The sequence below is a fragment of the Toxorhynchites rutilus genome, chromosome 1 (genome assembly GCF_029784135.1).
Source record: "Toxorhynchites rutilus septentrionalis strain SRP chromosome 1, ASM2978413v1, whole genome shotgun sequence".
NCBI classification, from domain to species: Eukaryota; Metazoa; Arthropoda; class Insecta; order Diptera; family Culicidae; genus Toxorhynchites; species Toxorhynchites rutilus.
In genome coordinates, this window is record NC_073744.1 from 168,071,825 (window position 1) to 168,084,787 (window position 12,963).

Consider the following 12,963-nt stretch of genomic DNA (forward strand, 5'->3'; position numbering starts at 1 on the left):
TTATTCATCCGTTAGGTATCTATACAATCCATTTATTATTATCATATCTACAGTGACTTAGAGCCCCCGCAGACTGCAGACTGATTTGTCGATAGTTTGGTCGACTTCTTAATCAGTACGGAGAGGTATGCATGTGCGCACATTACGCCGATTCAGTTGGGTCGGTTTTTGCACCAGAAGGCCGACCCGACCAAACTGTTGGTTGACAGAAAGTCTGTAGTCTTACAGTGACTCTTAATAGATATCTAAATCTACAACAACTATTCGATACCTGACCGACCGATCAAGAGATTTTCGGCAGATGACTATTGTTTGAGAGCTGTCGTTGCTCTCTGAATTGAAACATATTGTATTTGACTACAAAAACAAGCTGAAAGCTGTACTTCAGCATCCAAGGGTCACCATAAATCCATTTGTACCTGTTATTGATTTTTTCTATAGCTGTACAAAAAAAATCGATAATTTTCAAGAAAAATGTCTTGAAAAAGTTTTTGTTAGGAAAACTTTTTTGCCTTAAATATGCACAAGTTGCGATGTATGGAAGAGTTTTAGGGCACATATTTATCTATAATTTATCTAACATTTCATCAAAACCTGAGATGACCATTTTGAGAAAATCGACTTTTAGTTCTTAAAATAAAAATGATTTCGGTGTAGGATTTCAAAAAATTTTCTTCAGTATTTTTTTCTGAATATTCAATTGTTTTCCTCAAACTCCTCCACAGATCACTTTTTTGTAGGACTTACCATTTTCGAGTAAAAAAAAATATAAAAAAATTACCAAAAATATTTAGCCCATTTTCGGAAAACTAAATATGCCAAGTTGCTTAATTAGGTCTTCATGCCCAGAAAGTTTCAGTAAGTTCTGAGACGGTTATGCCAACCCTATAGACGAGTTGGCGCGAAATCCGTCAATAACACCTCAAAAACCACTAAATTTGAAGTTATTCTCTTCTAAAATGTTGCGTCTGAGCCTGTAAAAATAAACGGATTGATAAAAAAATAAATAAATAAAATGTTGCGTAAATCCACTAATTTGGAAGTTTCACAACTGTATCCTGTATAAATTTTTTTGTACAGTGAAAATAAATTGGAGACTGTATATAATCGAGTCCGCTCTGTATAGAAATAAATAAAAACCTAAATCTCAATTTAACCCATCAACTTCAATAATTTTTCATAGCTTTGGAGAGCAACATGGTGAGGTTTTTGCATCAAATGATAGCTTAGTCTATTAGTTACCACTTACTATCAATTTCATTAAACTTTGTATAATTTTATCGGGCAATAAATTCGGTATGAAGCAATTATGTCCGGAAAGTACATAACCTCACATAACCTAACAAAAAACAAAACCTTATTCAATTCACAAATATATAAACTTTTTTACAGCATTACTTTGATAAAAGATCACACATTGTGATATAGAAAAAAAACAACATTGGATTGAAGCTTCTACAGGAACAAAAATATAGGTATTTGCCAATATTTTTCGATTTTTTATCATTTTCAGGAAAATTGAAGAACGAAAAAAAATTATTCTTGAAGATTAGAGTTTCTGTAACGCCAATAATCGAAATTACACCAATCTTCTTGAATTGCGTCAACGTTCCCTATGGAACTTTGCCGTCTCAACGTATGCATTAAGTAGCGTCATTTACTAATGCTTAGTTGAGATTTCTTAAGCCAAATAACACGCCTTGAATGTATTCCGAGGGGCAAGCTCTAGAATACGCGTGACCACAGTGCAAGTCGAAGGAAATTTCTTTGACGAAAAATCCCCCGGCCAGAACGGGAATCGAATCCGTACACCCGGCATGATAATGTGAGACGCTAACCACTCGGCCACGGGTGCACCACAAAAAATCGAAATTACACCAATAGCTTTTATTAAAAAAATAATATTTACAGCTTGATCGTTAATGGGCTAAATCTAAACACGAATCAAATTACATAAAATAATCGCATATTTTTATTATTAGACGTAGATATTTATTCATTAACACCACAGATTCAGACGAATCAGAGCTCAATGAATAAATAAAAAAATACAGGGCGGATTCGATTATATGCAGTCTCTGCTTTCTTTTCACTGTATATAATCGAATAAAAAAAGTTATTTGTTTTTTATACATATATATTTTTGTTTGTTGAATACAAAAGTCTTAAATACCTTAAAATACCTTTCTCATATAAAAAAATTCTTTCAGGAGATGATAGAGAATCATGTTTGATGAAAAAAATCCTTCTATGCATATGTTTGAATTTCAACAATGACAGAGTTAGTGAACTCTTTCTCTGTTGCGGGCTCTGTTTGCCTTCAACTGGCTCTAATTAAAAAAAATACGTTGTTGAGGACAATTTTGTTGCTTACATTTGAAAGACGAGAGAATTTTATACACGATACAGTTGTAAAACTTTCAAATTAGTGGATTTGAGTATCATTTTAGAAGTGAAAAACATAAAAGTTAGTTGTTTTTAAGGTGTTATTCTAGATTTTATCAAAAAATACATAATAAACTCGAATGTTTCCATCAACAAAATTAAAGCTCTCTAACCGCCCTACAAATGGTTCTTCGATAGCCAACTTCTATATTTTTTAATTTTGCTGCAATATCATCTCAAACAATTCCTGGAATCTTCAACTATAATCTACCAAAATCAAGATTTTTACTCCACTGTACTTATAATAGCCAATTAACTTCCACTCCAACGTCAAAATATTCCATTTTCGCTTGAATCATATTTGAAATATAAAAAAAAATAAAAAAATATAATCGAGTTCGACCTGTAAATAACTAAATGAACAAATTAATAAATAAATAAACAAATAAAATAAATAAATAAATAAATAATTAAATAAAATAATTTACCGTTATAGGTTTTGGAGAAAGATTGTAAAGGAACAGTTGAAATGAAACATAAATTTCTGCATTACTCGAAAATTCATCAAGCAAACGAAACCAAATTTGGCATGTGAAGGATTTTGGGTGCAATAAATGTTTCTATGGTGGTTAGACAATCGTCCCCCCTCTCTAAGCGGAGGCTATCATACAAATGGAACACAAATTTCTGCATAACTCGAGAACCAATCAAGCAAATCGAGCCAAATTTGACATGTAGAGGTTTTAGGGTGCAATCAATATTTCTATGGTGGTTACATACCCCTTTTCTAAGCGGAGGGCTGCCATACAAATGAAAAACTCATGAACAAATCCTTCCCCCTCTCTGAAGGCAAGGGGGCTGCCATACAAATGAAACACAAACTTCTACAAAACTCGAGAACTAATCAAGCAAATGGAGGTAAATTTGGAATGTGAGGGTTGTTGGATACGATAAATGTTTCTATGATGGTATGACACCCCTCTCTCCTCTGAAATGGAGAGGGAGTCCAGTAAAAATAATACACATATCTCAACCAAACATGACAATTGAAAATTTTCGGAAAACTCTGAAGGAAAATGGGAAAATTAGGAAAATTCAAATTCGCAAATTCTACAATCACATAGTGACAAACGTTGATAGTCCATTCGATGTTTGCGCTAACGAAACTGATTTTTGTTCGAAAGTTCAAATGGATTTCAATGTGATGAAACGCATCTTCTATCTATATAAAAAAATGGATCACCGAATGTGTTGATAATGGCAAAACTCGAGAAAGGAATTGTCCGATTTAGGACTGTCTTTATTCCATCATATTTTCAGTATCCAACATTTTTTTCCATGTAACGGGGAAACATGGTATTTGCAAGTGGTTGAAAAATCTTCGAGAATTGTGTCTGAAAATAATCTGGTTTAATAATGAAGAGTTTTGGTAGAAGTAATAGGAAATTTATAGTAAAAGATAATTTCAAAGGGTCGATTAGAAGATCAATTAATGAACAGTTCTGCGATTGGACCAATTGAACGTGCGCTGCGTCCAATCGAGAATTTCTGGGCGTAAGATCTACTCCAACAGTTTTGTTGCGAAAACTACGAAGGAACAGTATAATATGACGAATAAAACGAGTATTTTTTTTGCAAGTAAGCTAATATAATTAACTTCCATGGCAAATTTATCAAACTCAATATCTGTCTTAGTTTGTTTGATCACCATCCGTAAAATGAAAATGTAAATTTTTTAATGTAAACATTATCAATGGGACACAAATAAATTCACAAATGAAACTCTTCGAACACAAGCCTCCATTAGACGATGTTAACACGAATTCTAGATTTAAAAAGATAAAATTAACACGTAAACAACAATGGAAATCAAGGTCGAAGTGCAAAACTTTTTTTACATTTGAAGAACACTCAGAAAACAGCCTTAGTTCATAAGCAGATTTAATAGTTAGGGAAATATTTTCAGTACGGATGACTTTTAGGTGACGAATCGTGGTTCGTATCAGCATCAGAACTACAGGGCATCGGAAGTATTCAGGAAAAAAACTTCTATGCTTTCGTTTTCAGTCGAATAGAAATGTAGTAGAACCCATTTCTAACATCGTTACCTTCTTTTTAGGCACAATCAGTCATACAACAGAACCAGCAGTCAGTGATACAAACGGCGGCCGGTCAGATACCAGCGTTACCCAGAGGCGTATTATTAGTGTGTAACAAGCCCAGCTCAGTGATCCACACAACGCAAGGAAGTTTGCAGGCTATACAGGTGAGTGTTTTGGATGCCACCTCCCTCCAATGTAGTAGAGAGTAGTCGAACGGGTTATGGGGCATTTCGTGTCCCCAAATCGAACTTCGAATTGATCTCGATCATCTCTTCGTATTACGCTCACACTCGCACAGATTAAACCAGAACCGCACGTCGGTAGCGGGGGCAGTATCATGACCGATACCAACAGTGACGATACGCTGTCGGATGACGAGGCCTCGCCAAAGAAGCGAAGAGATTTACTTACACGACGACCATCCTATCGTAAGATTCTGAGCGACCTCGGCGGAGCGGAAATTGGTATGTTTTAGTTGTTCCGTTTTGTGGCCGCCCCCATCCATTCTCGGTGCTCGATCGAGATGTTCCTCTCCCTCAGTTTCCTGACCCCTACACATCATCTCACTATCATCACACCCCGTATCATGTTCCGCAAATCCCGATTTTGAGTTCCACCCCGCACTGTCCCCCTATTTCATTTTTCTTTCTATTCTGTTTTATCATTTTGTTCTGTTTTGTTGTGCATGCTTATTTCTTTTCTTGAACGGGAAAAATTAGACACTTACACATTGGTAATGGTCGCAGCATTTCGTCTGGAAGAACATTTTCACTTTGGTTTATTATATTTTTTATTACTGATACGTAGGAAACAAAACCGTACCGAATATCAACGAATCTGCCGGGGTCCCAATTTTTACCAATTTTTTACATATTCATAGTTCATTCTAGACTTCATGTGGTATTTTTTATCTCAGTAGAAAGCTTTGAACAGGCTGGCGAGTGCATCGCACGTAGATTGATTATTTTGCATGAATTCCTACTAACGATTGTATTTTATTCTTAGGACAAGAAATCTAACATAACCGTAGTTTTGCTCTTGGGTTCAAATTTTTCATGATTATTATATATTCTATTTTTCAATGGTCTATCGACAAGCACTAGAACAGCGTTGATGTAGACTAATTGTGCTACAACTCGTCCATGTGGTTGGCAATATCCTCTCAGAATTTATTCAAACTTTGTGGATGAGGAGATATTAGCGATATAGATAACTTTATATACTCAATTTTCCAAAAACTGGTCTAGTCTCTTTTTTTGAAACGTAATAAAAAACAGATTCCAACTAAAATTTAACTATGATGTCAATAACGAGCAACTAATGCAGCGACGAGGTGCAATTTTTATATACCACTGCGCATTAGGTGCGCGTGAATCGGTCGCTCGGAATGCAAATGCAGTGCCGGTTTTCACACCGTCTGGCGGAGAGTGCTCGTATATTCTAAAATCACACATACATTGTTATTGGCTTTCTACGTTGCCATAGTTCATTTATTAAGAATGTATGATCGCCTGGGACCGTAGTGTATTAGCTGCGATGAGCCAAAAGGATCACCGTTTCAGCTGTTTGATTTTGATTTTCTTATTGGTTTTTTTTTCGAGGTTAGAACCAAAAAAATAATTGAAGCTATGACTCCAAGAAGAAGAAGAATTTTCACAGTTTTGTACGTGCAGCGGCAAACTTGTGTATTGCTCCAAGGAATTCATGAATCAAGCATCATCATCTGATTTTCTCAATCCACAAACCATAAAATGGAGGCGTGATCTGTTATGTGAACTAGCGAATCGTATAAATTTATTTAGTAATTTAACGTTAAGAGTGTGGTCATGTTCTTGATATAACCCCTTATTATTTTCATGAATCAATATGTCACAAAACAACTAATACAGCAATAATATGTCTCATGAGTGACTTAGTCACTACAATCGGAAGGTTATGTCCGAGATACGACTACAAAGTCAACGTAGGATTACGTTAGGCTTTTTTCTTATTTTGGATATATTTGAATAATTTGATTATGAAACTTTTCCACAATTTTGTTGTTCTAAATCAAGCCGTTTAGGTTGATTGTTAGGTATTATTTGTTCAGTCCATCAATGATATAATTGAATGACGATGGCAGAAGGATGGTGAAAGGAATGAGATGTGCTGAAAACTGCCCTCTGTGACTCTGGACGATATGGATTCTGTGTTCTATATGGATAAAATAATGAAAAGTATATACGGAGGGCGACAAAATAGCAATTTTTTTTTCGCAAGTTGATGGTTGATGGTTTGGTAAAGTTGAGGGAGAAGCTCGCTGTCACAATAAGTTTCAATATGTTCAAAGAGAAACATCCAAACATAAAACTGTGCTACTCTTGTTAAAGAAAAGACCTGTAGCGTAAACGTGTATCGCTGTGCTTGCCATTGAATGCCTTCAAAAGTCATAGTAAGTCCTCAAGTGCTCAGAGAACACTATGCTGAGTGACAGACAAAGCCCCGCAGTACTATGTACTTTTCATACATAATGTAACGCAAAAAGTATTTCAAAATAACCTGTATCTCCCTCCATAACGTATTTTTGTATTCCGTATGCATTACAAATAATGTGAGTTGAAACAATTAAAACATATTCAACCACCAATCAAACACTTACCTCTCCCTCCTTCAATGCAGAATATAACTTATAAACAGCCCCATTATTACTTGGTATGAGCATTATGAAAATTTAAAGCACATAAAATTGATTGATCCACTTGAAAACCGCAAAATATACTGCTGATTTCTCGTTGGTTTGAGAAACCCACTAAGGCTTTGAAACGTCATATTTTGAGCTAGAACTGTTATATGTATTGATGAAAAAGTGGTTCCACATTATATGTTTTGTGTATTATAACCAGCTCAAAATTTTAAGAAAAAGCAGTTTTTTGTCGTTTTTTCGCAAGTGCGTCGAATGGACCTATGAGGTATCTCAAACAAACGAATATTTACAACCCTAATTTAAGGATGTTCGTAGAACTAACTTTTTCTTAAATATTGATAGTCGATGTAGGTACCCTCAAGGACTCAAAATTTGCCAGAAAGTAAATTTTGATAAAAGTAGCGTTAATGGGTTTTTTTAATGAGCGAATTAATTATTAACGAGGCTGAATGCGTCAGCGCGAGTTTCAATTGGACTAACAATGCCTACTATGATCCCACGGCAGAACATATGGGACCAAATGAACAAGTGCCAAAAAGTCATTTTTTTACAAAACAATTTTTTTCGAGATGACAGTAGATCTCGACGTTTCTTGCAATTTGAAGACATTTGGAAACCCCGATTCCCTTGGGTGATATTTCGGTTTTCAAAAAACTCAAACTTTAACGGCTGTGCGACACTAGTAAATGAAGTCCGATTGAGCTGATATTTTTCATAGGGTAGTTTTTTGTGGGAATCAACACTTTTAACCAAGTTCCCTTTGAAAATTCGAGATGGTCATTTTCATTGGCACTCTAATGCGCACAGGTAAAAGAACAGAAGTGGCTTTCAATTAACTTAGCGCTTTGGTTCGCTGAAAAAAAGTGAGCCGAGGTGAAACATGCTTGTGGATTAAATATATAGAATGAGATTGCACTCTTCAGTGTACTCCTCAGTGTGGCAAAGTGCGAATCAGCGTGCTTCAGTGCTGGACACATGGTTTCGCACACTCGAACTCCCAAGCAGGGCCCGAAATCTTCGAAGGTGAAAAATGAAGACCGACTCTACTCTCAGTAGCTTCGCTTCGACTAGAACTGCTTCGGCAGTCGCCATCAACAAAAAGTGAATTGACTAGAAAATGGATTGACCAGCATTGACTAGCGAGGATGACTGATGAACTACTCCAGTCAGTGGTTATTCTAACTGACTCGACTAATGAATACAAATCTGCCTCTTCATTCAACTGAATTCAACCCACATTTATATCCCCAAGGAGCGAAAATGTTACCCGCGTACGCATTCTTATTTTTACGTCCATATAAACAGGAACGAAAACATGATTTCTGATGCAAAAAAAAGTTACCCTATCAATGGACGGATTATTGTCTGCCCATCGTGAACTCAAGCCAACGAACTTAGACATTTATCAAGTATGCTATAAAGGTCCTCGCGTTAGTATGAGTAAATAGCGTGCAAAATAGATACAAAAAAAATCTAGCTCACCTGTAGCGTATGTCAAATAACGTTGAACTCAAACATCAATGCATGCAAACGTGATACATGGGAGAGAGAGAGAGAGAGAGAGAGAGAGAGAACGAATTCGTTTTGGGGGAAGTCACTTCAAAATGCAGTAAATACACCTGAAAAAACATGCATATAAGGTTGCTGCTGCAGCACTTCCAACACAGGTAAAAAAAAATACACAAAACTATCTGATTGAGCGGTACCAAAACACGTATTATCGATGCGAACGACTGACCATTATTTGAAGCCGCGAATGGGTTATTTATGCTCAGTTGAAAATAGGCAGAGCTTACGTTGCAATATTTTCTCTCTCCACACTGCCCGTAGAACAAACGCTACATTTGATTCGCAGTAGTATATGAAAGTTGTAACTCGATGCAGAAGTAGAACCTTATGGGAATGCTTCCAATTTTCACTAGAGAATCATAATGTATATCATGTGCAACAATTCTTAGAGAATTTCCAATCCGATTGATGTGCAAAGCATCAACATTCATTCGTAGCGAAAGTAGTTTTAACTTTATTTCATAAAATCTTGGCCTGTTTTCTAATTTTGCACTCCAACTGGAGGACGTAGGCCTACATCAAAAATCATCACTAGTTCCGGCCAATGACAATGCAATTACTGAGCAGTTCTTCGCATTTTTTCTAGAATGATTCAAGTCGTAAAATAACACTTTTTTACTCCTATGGAAAATTTGCATCTCACAAACTAGACTAGAATAAATTGAGAACTGACTTCGGTGATGCCAGAATGAATGTATTGCTGGAAGTGTGGCTTAGTTTGACCAGTTAAGTTTTTATTTTTATTAAATTTTAGCCAGTTAAGTTTTTATTTTATTAAATTTAATAATGATAGTTTGATAGTGCTTGGCACAAACCAATTGAATCAGCACAGTAATCTCATTTCTCATAGTAATTTGTTTGAATAATGTTTGGTTCACATTCTTCGCAAATTATAACCCAAGAGCAATATGTACATTTACTAACCAAGCTGAAAAGGTTTACCATAGTATGCATGCGAGTTTATCTTCGATCGAAGTTATTTCCTTTTCTCATAATTTAAAACGGTACAACAGCGTACGAGTTGTTTTAACTTTTACATCCCACGATACCTCCTTGATTTTATTCGTTGCACACCACCAAAAAGCAATGGGAAAACCAAACCGGAAATTTGACCATTCACAGCATCACGTGCATTTTCATCATGTCTAAGTCCATCGCCATCATAGCCGTATCGCTGCTTATCTATGGGTGAAACATGTGCCTTCCTAACGATATAAGCGCATCATAGTCAACCTTCCCCTCACCACAGTCCACTACCTCCCGAAATTGTCGTTTTCAAAAAGAATGATTTAAGTGAAATCCGACCGAATCATCCCTTTCCATACACTCACTCACACACAGCAAATGCCCCGAGCGATGGTCCAGGACTGCATGCGATAGCAGCGACCGGCGGTGGCGTAGTGCAATATACCCAGGCCCAGGATGGTCAAATTTACGTACCTCGTAAGTATTTTATTGGTTTGGTGCCATCCTCGAGACCACAATCCAAAAGCAGGACTCTCGCTGCCGAGAACTCAATCCATTGATCTTTTTATTGGTTGTTTGTTTTTGTACCGCCTTTTTTGGTTGAGTTTCCAAATCGTAGCGTAAACAACACTATCTATAACTGTTCTAAGGCTCTAGCAGTAGTTTGTTTTAGTCTATTTCGATCGTTTTTGTACTGGGTAGATTTTGATTACTTTCTTTTCTTTCTTTTTGTTCCTCACCCTTTCCTTCATGATCCTCGCCATCCCTCGATAACAATCCAACTGTTTCGTTCGTTATGCACGCGTCCCGTTTATATCCTCTTTTTGAACCTTGGTGTTTGCACGCACGCATTTGAAAATGAACAAAAAACAACTCGTTACTCGGTTACCACCCACACACAACATCAACAACAACAAAAGATCTTTTTCCCAATGCAGTCATCGGCGGCAACGTTCAGCTCGAAGACCAATCCCGCAAGCGAGAGATGCGCCTGCAGAAGAACCGGGAGGCGGCCCGGGAGTGCCGGCGTAAGAAGAAAGAATACATCAAGTGCCTGGAGAACCGAGTGGCCGTCCTGGAGAACCAAAACAAGGCCCTCATCGAGGAACTCAAATCCCTGAAAGAGCTGTACTGTCAGCAGAAGAATGACTGAGGATAGCCCGCTGCATCATCGCCACCACCACCACCACCACCACCTGCTGCCGCCAACGTTGTCGTCGTTGTTGCCACATCTACCGGACGGGGAAAGCAAAGCTCCCGGAAGTAGATGATCCGCATCGAATCAGATTTTGTTCGACTATTTTGTAAACAACACACACACTCACACTACACACACACACAAGTACACACACTCAACACACTTCCTTGCTGGAAGGAAGAAGAAATCAAGCCGCGATGGGGGGAGGTATTTTTGCTCCCCTCCACACATCAGAGGAGTGCAGATTTGTACGCGCGCCACATCCATCCAATTATGTAAAAAGTACACACATAGAAAAATAAAAATCTGTTAGTTTTTAAAACGCGCGACCCCTCGGTTTGATGCCATCGGGAAAAAAAGTTGTCTGAAGGAACGAGAAGGAAGGAAACGTGTCTTAGCTCAAGATAGCGAAAGCGGACCCTCAATTATAAATCTTTGGGCCAGCAAGAAGGGCGCGAGCGCGGGGGTCACAAAACAAACGAAAATGTCCATGTTTCTATTCTTGTTCTGTTTAGTAGTATGAATATCTTAGGAGTAGATTTTGTATGTGGGTCTGAAATGAGCGATTCCATTTGAATTCGAAGGTCGATTTTTATTGTTGTATTTTTTTTTATTTGGCTCAAGATTTACAGAGGCATTCTTCATGACCAAAAAGGACATTTTGTACCATCAGTTTTCCATTTTTATTCTATCTTTACTTTTGAGAAGGTCCTAAACAAAGATTGCTCGAAAAATATGTTACAAAACAGTTAATGCGATCTTGAAACTATGTATATGATTAACAGTAACATTGAAAATAAGAACTGTAAACGATGCTTTAGAAAACTGTTTAAAAAATATTTTTGAAAACATATGAGCCACGCAGCCTAATTCTGCGCATTAAAATTGTATTATTCCTAGCTATGCGCACTCATAAAATGTAAAGTTGGCTGTTAAAAAGGTTATCCTTCTTATTGATTGGCAAACATTGTTGAATAACATTGCCAATATCTGCTTCATATGTTTGATTTATGACCTATGATCAGAGATCGAAATTCTCGCTCAGCTGCGAGATAAATATTCACTCAACCAATCTCGTTTTCGATGAGTTGTGCATTGTTGAAATTTGCGTCTCTTCCTTTTTATCGAAACTTTTTTTTCAGAGAGAAAGGGAGAGATAGAGAGAAAGAAAGAGAGAGAGAGAGAGAAAGAAAGAGAGAGAGAGAGAGAAAGAAAGAGAGAGAGAAAAATGTGATGCATTCTCTCTTAATCTTAAATCTAATCAGAATTTGGGATTTTTTTAATATTTTGGGATTAGAAGAAAAAGCATAGATTTTTCATTTTCGGCAGAAACTATGTCTTTTCATGCCTTGTAGCGTCAAATGAGCAAATAATGTCATCTGGCCCCCAACGCTCTAAAATGTTTGTATGTGTGGAAGCAGACATCTTTCTTTTTTCTTTTTTCATCTTTTTTGGGATTGCACCCAAAAAAAAAAGTCCACACGACGTCAACGGGGATCGAATCAAGGCCGGCTAGAATGCAGGACTGTTTTACACGACCACGCTATCCATGTACCTTATGATGCTTTTGCGCAGAAGCGTGATAATATTACATCTCATTACAAATAGAAGTTGGAAAATGTTTTCTAATTTTACTCTTAGAAAACATTTTCCAGCATAAAGGACATCTATATTCATCTCGGTCTGGGCCGTGTACATATGTGGCAAAGAAATGCGTGCTTATTTGAAACGGCTTTGCGTTTCATCTTATATTGCCGTATCACATATATTATACAAATGCTTACCAGTATTTGAGAGTCATGACATTTTCTGTTATTTTTACGCTCATTTAATAAATCTGGACGACAAAACATGAGCTAAAAATCAATGTTGGGTGTAGGTTCGATGCAGTGAACTATAACCAGAAGCCGTGTCCTCATGCGTCTCAATAAATCACATTGTCGAGTTGTTTTACGACGATCCTCTATCTGTGATTTTATGGACATGAAACAATAAATACGAGACTTTTCAAGTTTCACCCATGTAAAACCAGAAAATACGGTTTTATTTGGTTCTAGAAA

At 36.9% G+C, this 12,963-nt stretch overlaps 1 protein-coding gene across 11 annotated transcripts in view; it reads left to right on the plus strand.

Moving 5' to 3' along the window:
• The window catches only part of LOC129774573 (cyclic AMP response element-binding protein B), a 28,618-nt gene extending 17,393 nt beyond the window's left edge, over positions 1-11,225 (plus strand). For 7 of the 11 annotated variants that reach the window (XM_055778335.1, XM_055778345.1, XM_055778361.1 and 4 more), the window contains exons 3-6: positions 4,505-4,651; positions 4,786-4,951; positions 10,081-10,182; positions 10,626-11,225. In XM_055778335.1, coding sequence (XP_055634310.1) covers positions 4,505-4,651; positions 4,786-4,951; positions 10,081-10,182; positions 10,626-10,858 — 648 coding nt within the window. In that variant the 3' untranslated portion in view covers positions 10,859-11,225. The remainder of the gene's footprint in view (positions 1-4,504; positions 4,652-4,785; positions 4,952-10,080; positions 10,183-10,625) is intronic. The other 4 variants (XM_055778369.1, XM_055778377.1, XM_055778386.1 and 1 more) reach the window with 4 other exon arrangements.
• The last annotated feature ends 1,738 nt before the right edge of the window (positions 11,226-12,963 follow it).